This window comes from Myodes glareolus, chromosome 27 (genome assembly GCF_982192425.1).
Source record: "Myodes glareolus chromosome 27, mMyoGla1.1, whole genome shotgun sequence".
Taxonomy (NCBI): domain Eukaryota; kingdom Metazoa; phylum Chordata; class Mammalia; order Rodentia; family Cricetidae; genus Myodes; species Myodes glareolus.
In genome coordinates this window covers 22,859,645-22,872,745 of record NC_142052.1, presented here as the reverse complement: position 1 = coordinate 22,872,745, position 13,101 = coordinate 22,859,645, and the positions used below count along the sequence as shown (strand labels likewise).

The 13,101-nt window shown below is 43.7% G+C and overlaps 1 protein-coding gene across 1 annotated transcript; it reads left to right on the top strand.

Annotated features, from left to right (window-relative positions):
* Positions 1-10,137: 10,137 nt before the first annotated feature.
* On the top strand, positions 10,138-10,656 carry LOC146889367 (ubiquitin recognition factor in ER-associated degradation protein 1-like). The gene has a single exon (XM_085684133.2). The coding sequence runs from the start codon at positions 10,138-10,140 to the stop codon at positions 10,654-10,656; it is 519 nt and encodes a 172-aa protein (XP_085540259.2).
* The last annotated feature ends 2,445 nt before the right edge of the window (positions 10,657-13,101 follow it).

Sequence of the window (13,101 nt, the reverse complement as noted above, 5' to 3'; positions counted from 1 at the left end):
CTGGAAGAGCTACCATTGCTCTTAACTACTGAGCCAATTTTTTCAGCTCCACAAACAGAATTTTTGTCCACAACTTAACTGTAGGCATATAAATTCATCAGTTTATTTGCAATACTTGATAGGAAACTGTTTCATCACTATCAGCAACAACATTCAGAGGAGGAAAGTTGACAAATTAGCTGAGCAAGACTGAAGTGGCATAGGTTTCTTCTAGAAAGCTAATGATTCATGGAATGTCTTTGCTTATGAAATTAATTAGGTGGTGCTCTTTAAGAGCTGTTGGCACACATACATGGACAGACTGTTCCTATATATACTACTGGTCTGCATTTTTTCTTTTACTACCCATTTCCTAGAAAAAACAATACCATAGTCTAAGTGTTGATTATTATAAATGATAGATTGGGTGAATGTGAGGTGTGTGTGTGTGTGTGTGTGTGTGGCGTTTACTTTGAGACAGATTCTTGCTAATATAACCAAACTGACTTTTCTATCTCGGTGCTTCAGGTTCTGCTTCCTGAGAGCTGAACTTTCACACTTGCCCCTTCACACCCATTGTTTATGGTTGCATGTGTTCATGTATATAGATGTAGTGCCTTAGCCCTGGGAAGTTGTCCATGATCTGGTAAATAAAACCACACCCACGCACATGCATGCTAGCAGCCCTCACTCAGTGGATAGTAAAGAAACAGGAAAGACATGAAAATAGGAGGGGCCATGTTGGGAAGAAGGTTCTGGAGTGGGAAGTGGGTAAGAGAGCAGAGTGAGGGTGAGTATGAACAAGATACATTTAAAATTATCAAAGATTAAATTAGTTTCTTCTTCTGTTGTTGCTGTTGTTTTCAGGCAGGATTTTCTTTATGTAGCCCTGGCCATTCTGAAACTTGCTCTGTAAACCACACTGCCCTGAATTCAGAGATCTGCCTACCCTGCCTCTGGAGCACTGGGATTAAAGGTGGGTGCTACCACACCCGGCCATATTTTTTAATTTTTCTAAAACTATAATGTAGTGGCTTAAAACAGGAACTGTTTATGGCCCATGATTCAAGTGGCTGAGCCCGGCTGTGCAATTCTGCTGGCTTCATGTGAGACTGCTTACATACTGTAGTCACCAGCAGTTTAAATACTGTGCGTGCTACATGATGGGCTCACCTCCGCGGCTAGCAGGCAGTTAGCTGAGGCTGTTGGCTTAATTGCACGAGTGCTCCTCTAATTAGAGAGCTCTACCAGGATGGCCTCGTTCCTGTTCCTTACCTGATCCTCACACACTGCAAAAACAAAAACATCAGTGTGCAAGTGTTTATCAAAGCCCTGCTTGCCCCCTGTTTGCTAATATGGGAGTAGCCAAAAATACCCACATAGCTATCCCCCTATGCGATTCCCCTCCCAGAGGTTTACAAAAATCCCTAGTGATTTTGAGAAGAATTCTGTGTCTGTCAGGTTTGAGAAATGGTATATAATTCGACGGTAACACTTCACATGCCGTATGGATGAGGAGACTTCATCATACTGATAAAGGAAAGAAAGAGAAGAAAATGGAGGGAAGGGATTATGTTAGAAAGGAGAAAAACAAAATGCAGTTGATTGGCAACAGCAACACCTTAAGTCAGCTTCGGTTTCTTGTTAAATAGTAGCCCAGCCCAGAGTCCCTAAAGCAAAAGATGTTTCTTTTGTGCAGCTGGTTTAGAGGTCCAAGGAGCCACACCTGGTGATGTCTTCTTGCTGGCAAAGTCACTTTTCAGCGCAGGGAATCACCTGGAAAGGGGCTAGGAATGTGCATCTGTCTCCTGCACACTCACCTAACACTCCCCTTCCCAGCCTTAATGACTTTATCACCTCCCTATGGCCCAGTATCTAAACACCTTAATTGGATTAAGTTTCCACCCTCTTAACAACTTAAAATAGTGATTAAGCTCCAGCAGGAATTTCCCAGAAGACAAACATTCAAACATAACTGGCTAACCCTCCAAATTAAAAGCAGGGCATTAAAAGGGGTGCGAAGGATGTCTTTTCAATGTTCTTATCTTCTCAAATGTTATTTTTATTTTGTTCTGAACAGTGAAGGGCAATTTCAATGGCATAAATTCAGACTTTTCCAGTTAAAATGCTTTGTGACTCTGAGACCCAGACCTACCAAGCTGGTAAAGAGCATTTTAGGATCCTTTCTCATTCCAGCCTCAACAATTTCGATGTTTTGGGTGGAGGGGTTGTATGTCTAAGCAGGAAGTCACTGAATAGTAAATGAGCTCTAAAACATGTTGGTTGCCTGTTGGTTTTGTATTGTTTGGGACAAGAGAATAATTTACGAGGTTTCTTTTGATCCCTTCTGCTTATCCAGTTATATAACTATTTGATGGAGGAGGATCATTTCTTTTTCTTTCCTTTTTATTCTCCACTCATATGTCAGTTTCCCCTCCTTCCTCTCCTCCCAGTCCCTCCTCCACACTTCCCTTCTCCCCCAGATCCACTCCTCCTCCTGTAGAAAAGGGCAGGCCTCCTAGGGACATCAACCAAACATGGCATATATCAAATTGCAATATGATTAAGCACATCCCCCTCATATTAAGCCTTGATGAGACAACCCAGTAGGAGGAAGGGTCCCAAAAGCAGGCAAAATAGTCAGAGACAGTCCCAAATTCCTCTATTAGGAGTCCCACAAAAACCCAAAGCTACACGGTGCAGAGGATTGAGGACAGACCCATACAGGCTCCCTGGTTGTCGATTTAGTCTCTGTGAGCCTCCTATGAACTGTGGTTAGTTGATTCTGTGGCTCATTTTCTTGACCCCAGCACATCTCACAGGCAGGACAAATTGTAGGTCAAAAGTTTTGTGGCTAGTTTGGTGTCCCAATCCCTCAACTGGAAGTCTTGCCTGGTTACAGAAGAAAGCCAGTTCATGCTCCTTGTCCCTGTTACTAGGAGCCTCTGCTAGGGTCACCCTTGTAAATTCCTGGGAGTTTCCATTATGCTAGGATTCTACCTTACCCTAAATATCCCCCCCCCTTGAACTTTTCTTGTTACTTAGCCTCTGTGGGTCTGTGGATTGTAACATGATTATCCTTTTCTTTACAGCTAATAACCACTTCTAAGTGACTCCATACCATGTTTGGAGAACCATTTCTTTTAACCTACCTACAGCAAATCATTCAAACTAAACCCAGAGCATCACACTGGGTCGACCATTGTGCGACATCCTCAGCCTCCTTTCACTCTGTCACTGCACACTCTCTCCCTGCTCCTTTTATGTCTGAGAACCTAAAGCTATAGGCTTTTGGAAATACGTCCCCAACAAAAAGCATCTTCCCAACTCTCCACGGTTCTAGTTATAAATGCTGAGTAACTGACTGCCTCACAACCTAGTTCTAGTCTTTGTTTTTGTTTTGTTTTTGAAAACAGGGTTTCTCTGTGAAACAGTCCTAGCTGTCCTGGAACTCACTTTTCTAAACCAGGCTGGCCTCGAACTCTGCCTCTCAAGTGCTGGGATTAAATGCATGTGCCACCACCGCCCGGCCCTAGTTCTGTTCTTAAAAGCCAGTGGGTGGAGAGTGTCATGAGACTATCTCATACTGTAGGTTTAAGAACTACAATCTGCGTAAAAATACCATAAATGTTGGGAACCACTGAAGAAACATGTGCACTCGCCTTTGGGAACACTGAAATGTGGCATGTGTGTGAAAAGTCAAAGAACAACTTGTGGGAATTTCAAATTCAAGCTGTAAGATCTTGGAGGCAAGTGCTTGTACCCACTGAGCAATTTCAGAAGCAGTGCCGTTTCCTTCAAGGTCTGATCAGTTATTTACTACTCTTAAAGACTCTTTATCATGGCCTGAACTCAGACTTAGAAATAGAAGCTATCAGCCAGGGCAAGCCTATGTTTCTCGGCAATCTGTTCCTGGTGTTTTCTTTGGCTTCATTCTGCTGGCCAAAAATTTAGCATGCTTTGCAGCCTCTTTGTTTTTCTTAGTTTGTTGTTTCTACATCAGCATTTGTATTGTAGGACGTGTGGAGTAACAGGACACTGGATCTTGAGTGGTTTGGCCCTAGGCTTCTTACCTTCTTTGTTTGAAGACTTTCTGATGACATATTAGTAGATGTGATGGCTATTCTTGGTTGTCAGTGTCACCATAACTAGAGTGAAATATAAGCCAGAAGTGGAGGCCACATTTGTGATCCAGATCTAGAGACAGGATGACACAAGCCTTCTTGACCTTAAGTCTAGAAGGCACACCTTTAATCTGGGCCACGCTTTCTGCTGGAAGCCTACCTAAGGACAAGGGAAGGAGGAAGGCCTCCTTCTTCGCCTGCTTGCTCTTCCTAGTCAGCACATCCATTCCTTCTTAGGGATCCAGCAGACCAGCTGAGACACCCAGCCTCGTGGGACTGAGCAGCTACAAAGTCAAGAGTTCTTAGATTGGCATCTACAGTGTATCCCCAAATAGCCTGTCCTTCCTTTCTGCAGTTCGTAGACTGTAACAAGAATGGCCATTTCTCATCAATGGCCAAAATGCCTTGTTCCATGGGAAAACCTTGTTTGTGGTTCCCACCGCTGATTCCAACCCTGTAGTATGAGGGCTGGCTTGTTGGGGTTTCTGTCTGGCCCAGTACCCCAATAAGCCAGCAAGTCCCAAGGAAAATCACGCACAAGACTCCGTAAGATTATAAACTGATTGGCCCATTAGGTCAGGCTTCTTGTTAACTCTTATAACTTATATTAACCCATTATTCTTATCTATGTTAGCCATAATGGCTCCGTACCTTTCTCAGCTGGGCAAGTTACATGCTGCCTCTTTGGTGGTCTGCGCAGGAGTGGCTGAGAGAGAGCTTCTGCTTCCAGAATACTCCCAGTCTCTTTGCTCCACCCCTACTTCCTGTCTGGCTTTCCTGCCTATACTGCCTGCCTGGCCAATCAGCGTTTTATTAAAATATGATTGACAGAATACAGATAATTCTCCTGCACCACAACCCTTCCACTCTTAGCAACAGCGATACTTCTGTGGCTGTGTTCCTCTCATAGAAAGTACAAAGCTTGTGTCCATGTCCACTGCAATGAATTTCTGACAGCCAGAGACTGGGAAGGAGATATTCAACTTCATGTTGATGCAGTCAATTGGCTAGAAGGCATTGCAAAAAAATAAAAATAAAAAGTTCCACTATTTTTCTAATCAGTATGAGCAGGTGACAGATAGTGAAGAGAAAATGAAAGTAGGGGGAAACAATTAAGATTTGTTAATATTGGTGGTGTCCTAGCACTGGTGAGGTAGAGGTTGGAGGATTAAAAGTTCAAGACCATCCTCAGCAACATGGGGAGTGCCAGGCCAGCCTGATGCATAGGATATTCTGCTTCAAAACAAGTAAGCTAATTAACAAGTGAATAAATAAGTAAGGTTTCTGTGGGTACTTATGTGTTGGATCCTGATGCTTTTCTACAAAGGATATCTTACATTGGGTATCAAGTGTTATAGAGTATGCCATTTCTGCAAATGATATACTTTCCAGTACCGTAGAAAAGGCATTGCTGCTCTGTGGCTTTGTAAACACTCAGGGATCTTTTTACCCCTGCTTTTGGTTCTAATTTGTTTTCTTTTATTTGAGACAGGGTGTCGCTTAGTGAGCCAGGCTGGACACAGACTTATGACAATTGTGGTCCTCCTGTCTGGCCCTTCCCGGTGCTGACCCAGATTACAGGCCCATGTCACCACTCTGGGCTTCCTTCTCTCATTGCTCATGTTTTATCACTTGATTTTGTGGCCATCTTTGTTTCTACAGTGGTTATAACCATAGCTTATAGCGAATGCAATATTGCTCAGTTTGGTGACTCAGGCCTGGCATTCCAGCACTCAAAAAGCAAAGGCCAGAGGATTTGAGTTTGAGGTCAACTTGGGCTATTAGTCACGGTCGCAAGTGGGGCGGGGAAGACTACACCCTAAACCTTTAAAGCCTACTGGTGCCACTACTTGTATTGGAAACCCGTGGCTGTGAACACAATGCTGCTATCTGCACCTCAAGCTCATTAGCTTTCCCCACAACCCTTGATACTTTCATAGTGTTCCCATAATGTACCCAGTACATTCTGATTCAACCCTGCTGTTATAAGTCAGGTTCCTTAATGGCGCAGGAGGACAAATCTTCAACGTTTTCTCCCTGACTGGGCACGGTGGTGCCCACCTATGACTTCAGTCCTCTCGAGGCTGAGCCACTTGGGTCTCAAATCTAAAGCCAGCTTGGACAGCATAGCATGACCTTACTGCAAACAAATTTCTCCTTTCTTAGTTCTCTGTATGTTCCTGCAGTGCAGGGACTTGAAGGTAGGCACTTACACATGCTAGGCAGGCCACACTCTTAGCCCCTTTTCAAACTTGTTCTACTTTCTGACATAGTTTCAGGTAGCCTAGTTTGGACTTAGTCACCTCTGTAGCAGAAACTGGTCTTGAACTTCTCTTCCTCCTGCCTCCACTTTCACGTGCTGCCATGCCTGATTAAGTTTTGTTGGTTGTTGTTTTGATTGTTGGTTGGTTGGCCTTTTCTTTTTTTATTTTGTTTTGTTTTGTTTTTGTTTTTTCAAGACAGGGCTTCTCTGTGTAACTGCCCTGACTGTCCTGAAACCTGCTCTGTAGACCAGGCTGGCCTCACACTCAGGGAAATCCACCTGCCTCTGCTTCCTGAATGCTAGGATTAATGGTGTGTGCCTACACTGCCCACCAAATAATTCTAATAATTGTTAATATTGTTTGAAATTTGGGCAAAATTACTTTGTTAATTTTTTATGAAAGCTTAAACATTTTTTTTAAAAAATTATATTTTACTTATTTTGAAGGTAGAAGGGCATAGGGTAAGGGCTTGCTAGTGCCACTCTGTGTATGTGATGGTCAGAGGACAATGTTTCTTCTACCATGTGGGGTCCAGGTAGCAAACTCAGGCCTTCAGTCTTGACAAGTCCCTTTACCCACTGCGAAATCTTGTTGGCCCAGGTGTTTGTTCTTTTGCTTTTTTTTTCTCTTTTAATATGGGGAGGTTTTCAGTTTAACAGACTTTTTTTTCCCCAATCATATGTTTGAGGTGAACTAGAAAGATGACTTAGTCAATAAAATCCTGACTCTACAAGCACAGAGACTGAGTTTGAATCCCAGAACACAAGTAAAAGCCAGCATGCAAGGATGGCATCTATCTTTAACTCCATGCTCGGGACCAAAGACAGGTAGATCCGTGGAGCTTATAGGTGAGCCAGTCTAGCCAAATAGATGAGCTCCAGATTCAGTAAGAGCCCCTTTCTCACCTGGAGGTGGTGGCACCTGCCTTTAATCCCAGCACTTGCTAGGCAGAGGCAGACGGATTTCTGTGAGTTTGAGGCCAGCCTGGTGTACAGGGCTAGTTCCAGGACTTCTAGGGGTGTTTCACAGAGTAACTCTGTCTCAAAAAATAATAACAAAAAATAAAAAGACCCTTTCTCAGGGAAAGGTAGAAAGAAAGTGAAAAAAACGTCTGACATCAGCTTCAGGTCTCCACATGTACAGAACAAGTTCCCGGACTGGTTCCATTGCTACAGAGAAACCCTGTCTCAAAAAATCAAACCAACCAACCAACCAAACAAACAAACAAAAAAACAAACCAACAAAAAAGAAATACACTGATCTCATCTCCAATATTACTTATTAAAGACATGAAGAATTATCATAATGGATTGGGTCACCTTTCATTTTATTTTAAATAAAGCAACTACAGTTAATGCAAACAAGAATGGTAGGGAATAGGTGGGGTGTATCTACCCTGCGGCCCATGAACTACATATAGTCCAGGATACTTATGAATGCTGCTCAACACATTTGGAGACAACATCAAATTGCCATGTCAAAGGTTGCAGATGTTTGATGGGTACAAGTTCTTGAAATTTACTGCAATAATTGAAACTTTCCTGTAAGAACTGCAGCTAAGCCTTGTTTATATGGGGAGTTAGAGGTGAGCCAGGACTGTATAGTGAGATGCTGTCTCAAGAGAAGAAATGGGCAGCAACTGATGGAAACAGAGGCAGAGACCTGCATCGGAGCACTGGACTGAGCTCCCAAAGAGCAGGAGGAATGAGAATATGAGCAAAGAGGTCAAGACCATGATGAGTTCACCCACTGAAACAGCCTACCTGAGCTAATAGGAGCTCACCAACTCCAGCCAGACTGGGAAGGAAAAAGCATAGGACCAAACTATTACCTCTGAATGTGGGTTGACAGTTGCATGGCTGGCACAGACTGAGGGGCCACTGGCAGTGGCACCAGGATTTATCCCTACTGCTTGTACTGGCTTTTTGGGAACCTATTCAGTTTGGATGGATACCTTGCTCAGCCTAGATAGAGTAGGGAGGGCCTTGGACCTTCCCCAAAGCAATGTGCCTTCCCCTCTCTGAGGAGAGGATGGGGGTGGGGTGGGAGGGTCTGTGGAGGGAATGGGAGGAGGGGAGGGAGTGGGAACTTGGATTGGTATATATGATGAAAAAAGTTAGTTTATTTTCTTTTTAAAAAAATATAAATAAGTATAAAAAGGAAAGAAATGGGGCTAAGAGAAATGAAACTGATTATCAGGAAAAAAAACATGTTTTGTGAACCTAGAGAAGCACATGGGAGAGGAGCATGCTATAGTGTGGTCTTTTGTTTTTGAGCAGAGAACATAGAGTTATTAAGGAAAAATGAGAAAGAATTCTGGAGATAGGAGGCATTCCAATAGAGCTACCCTGTCTTGCAGCATTTTATTTGCACTAAGATCCAGTGTGCTGCCAGAGACAGGGAAGCTGAGCATGGTGTTAAGACTTACCCTCCCAAGGGATGAACCCAACTCCAGCTTAGCTGTGCAAGCACAAAATGAAAGAAGGTAAAACTACTGTGAAAACAAAAAGATATAATGCTTTAGAAGTATTAACATATTCTTTAAGTCCATTGAACACTTGTTTTATAGAAACCCATAATGGGTTGAGCACCGGGACTTTAAAGATTAAAACATGCCCTACCCAAGAGCTAATGACACAAGAAAGGCCATTTTTAGGTGCTGTGGTGCTCACGTCCCACAGGCCCCTCTTCAGGCTTCACTCCCCTTTCCTTGGTCCTTCCCAGCACTTTCTCTCCTTTACCAGCTGCCTCCCCACAATGATTGCTTAACCCACCAGCTCAATTTAGAGAGTCTCCCCACAAATAAGAATGTTTTGTGCTGTTGGCTCTTCCCGTTCCATTTCCATCCCACCCTTTGGGACATAGATAGGTTTAGAAACCTCTCCTTCCCCCCTAAAAGATGGCTGTCCTTTTTGCTTGACAAATAAAAAAAAATGCAACCAACACAGAACTCTATAATAAGGAAAACCATATTCAGTTAACTGAGCATGGTGGTGCACATCTGGGCCCCAGCACAGAGACTGAGGTGGTGCACATCTGGAATCCCAGCACAGAGACTGAGGTGGTGCACATCTAGACCCCAGCACAGAGACTGAGGTGGTGCACATCTGGACCCCAGCACAGAGACTGAGGTGGTGCAAATCTGGAATCCCAGCACAGAGACTGAGGTGGTGCACATCTGGACCCCAGCACAGAGACTGAGGTGGTGCACATCTGGAATTCCAGCACAGAGACTGAGGTGGTGCACATCTGGAATTCCAGCACAGAGATTAAGGCAGGGAATTGAGAATTCAAGGCCAGCCTGGAATACATAACGAGTTCCAGGCCACCCAAACTACATGAAGACCTTGTCTCAAAAATCAAGCCAGGCGTTGGTGGCTCACTCTTTTAAACCAAGGCAGAGGCAGGTGGATATCAGTGAGTTTTAGGCCAGTATAGTTTACAAAGTAAGTTCCAAGACAGCCAAGAATGTTACACAGAGAAACTCTGTCTCAAAATAAAAAAATCAAGCCTGAGTGCAGTAGCAACTATGAAGAAATTTTTCCAGGGTTTCTACTTTAAGGTGCACAGAAATGGTGTCTGCAAAGTGGTGTCCACCAAGTTCTTTCAACATAATCAGTCATTCCTCAAAGTCTTCCACACTCCACAGCATATTCTCTGTCTTTGTGAGCAGGGCCTAGAGACAGGTCAGCTCTTGTCTGTTCAGCTGACTGACACCTACGGTGTGCTAAGGGGTCTTGTTGACATTTCCTACTAACCCCAAGTAGATGATGCAGAATGTGCTGTTGGTCCAGGTGGAGAATATCAACGTGCGACTGACCTTACACCAAATTCCAGCCTCAGAGCCTGGCCTTCCTGGATTTTACCAAACTCAAAACAGCACTAGAAAATATGTTGAGAGAGACTTTGCCTGTGTGACAATCTGGGATAGGACTGCCATCAACTGCAATAAGAGTTATGAGCATTGGGTGATGCAGACCAAACCTGTGAGGTCTGTGTCCACTATGGAGTATAATTTGGACATGGACTTTGACATTCCCCTGGACTATAAAAAACGAAGCAACAATAACAACAAAAACCATAAAGACAAGTATGAGAAGTCAACAGAGGGCAAAGCTGACTGCTTTCCGATAGAGAGCTCATCTATCTCCCTCATTGCGGAAAAGCTGAGCTTCCTCGCCTTCTCTGCCTGTGGGCCTAGGTCAGATGGGAATAGAAAGGTTCACATTCAATCCCTTCCCAGTCGAGCATGGAGACTCTACAAGAGGAACTCCCAATTACAAATTTAAACTTGGGAAGATCACTTTCATCATCACTTATGTCCATTTCTGTGTCTGGATAGGAGGAGGACACTTAATTCATGAGCTTACTTTAGTCTGCTGCTTGCACAAGACACACCAAGAACAGTCAACAACTGGGCGGGCAGTGGTGGTGCACACCTATAATCCTAGCACTTGGAAGGCAGAGGCAGGCAGATCTCTGTGAGTTCAAGGCCAGTTTGGTCTATAGAGGGAATTCCAGGACAGCAAGGACTGTTTCACAGAGAAACCCTGTCTCAAAAAATAAAAAAAAAGAGCAATAAACATACCAACAGGCAGCACTAATTTGAAAAAAAGAGAGAAAGAAAGAAAAAGAAGAAAAAAAGGACATGATGTTGGAAGGGGATGTTTGAGGTGGGTATGCTGTTTACATATATGAAATTGTCTTTTTTTTTCTCTTTTCCTTGGCCCATCTGTGCCATTGTTAATAATAAACGTTATTCCTAATTAAAAAAATATGCTCTTATGACCCAATGGTTGAAGAGAATGAAGCTGGAGAAAGGGGAATATTCGAGGTACTGTATTGGTGGGTGCACTTCATTATACATTGGTCCAAACTATAAATGAAAAACACCAAGAACAGGAAGGTGGTGCCACGGGTAAAGGCACTTACTGTGCAAGTCTGAGAACCTGCGTCTGAATCTCTGGAACCCACATAAACCTGGGCCAAGGGCATCTGCAATCCCAGTGCTCCTGTGGGGAGGATGGGGTCAGCTAGTTCAGTGTACTCAGCAGGAAGATAGCAAAGAGACCCTCTCTCAAACCAGATGGAAAGTGAGGACAGCATTTGAGGTTGTCCTCTGACCTCCTCCACACGTTCTGTGACACACACCTGTACTCCTTTAGATGAATGGACACACACACAACATAAATGCCTACATAAATTATGCTTTTGTGGTAATGATGTACAGGTGATGGCTCCCCAGTTGTAACAAGTGTACCCTTCTGGTAGAGGAAATTAACTATGGGGAGACCGAGCATATGTGGAGAGAAAATTCGTGAGGGGGAAGTACCTAGATTCCTTCCAATTTTTGCTGTGAACCAGAAACTTCTTTTTTTAAAAGTAATTTTATTAAATTATAAAAGTTTCCATTTACGCCCCTCTTCCCAACACCCAACCACTCCCCCAACTCCCTCTCCTCCTCCCTCTTCGTCCCTAAGGGCAGTCAGGGTTTCCTGCCCTGTGGGAAGTTCAAGTTCCTCCCCCCTCCCTCCAGGTCCAGGAAGGTGAGTATCCAAACAGACTGGATCCCCAAAATCCAGAATATGCAGAGGAAACAAGTCCCAGTGTCATTGTCAATGGCTTTTCAGAAAGACTCCGGGCCAGCCACATTCAGAGAATCCGGCCACATTCAGAAACTTCTTTAGGAAAATTAAATAATGTTTGATTGATTGAGACAGGTTTTCCTGTAGCCCAGGCTGGACTCAATTCAATACGTAGAAAAGGATGGCTTTCAACTCCTGATCCTCCGGCCTCCTTCTCCAGGTTTACAGGACTACAGGTGTGAGCCGTCATATCCATTTGTTTTGTAAAAGTACACATGGGTGAGTATCCAGGTGTGAGGGAATGTTCACATACTGTCCATCGATGTTCATGTTTGCCTGAGTTAGAGCTGCCTAGGTTTGGGGCTGGGGACTCTGGTTAAGAGCTCTGACTACTCTTCCAGAGGACCCAGATTCAATTCCTAGCACCTGCATGGCAGCTCACAACTGCCTGTTAATTACAGTTCCAGGGGACCCAATATCCATGGCAGAACATTTATATACAAAAAAATAAAAATTAAGAATTAAAATAAGTTGCCTCGGTTTCGTGTGGACGAGAAGAGCATATAAAGTAACATGAAACAGCTCTCAATTTTTAAACTTAGACTACAGGTAATTCTTCTCAACTTCACAACGGGTTTCTTTTACATTCTAACAGTTTGACTTTTGGGTTTGATTAACATTGCTAACAGAAGGCAGTTTGACAAAGTAAGAGAGCTGTCAGGGTGAGGAGATGTGTACAGTCGGATTTAAACCCTTTTTAAAGAACATTTGGCATGAGTGAAAGAGTGTGCCTGGATATCAGCTGATTTGCAGCTTATAACTCCTTATCCGGCAGGGGTGACCGCCTGCGTCCTTACATTATTTCAGACACTGTCTCAAGACAGCAGAAAGAAAGCGGCATCCCTCTCTTTCCTGCAGACTGAGCTTTGTTTCTCATCTAGGTTTTGGTTTCCTAAAAGAGAAGTCATCCGTTCAGTGAAAACTGACTGTGTCTCACGTTCCTCTTGCAGGACCATTAGCTCATCACTGCAGCATCCCCGGAAGTTGAGCAACAGCACAAGCGGACATCATTTGGTTTTGGGTGGCCATGGGAAACACGAGAGGTGAACACAGTTTTCTTTCCTGCCCTGTCAAAGCCTGTAAGGTTTA

Excerpts from the sequence above, each read along its gene's own strand:
- LOC146889367 (XM_085684133.2), top strand. The coding sequence starts at position 10,138 with ATGCAGAATGTGCTGTTGGTCCAGGTGGAGAATATCAACGTGCGACTG.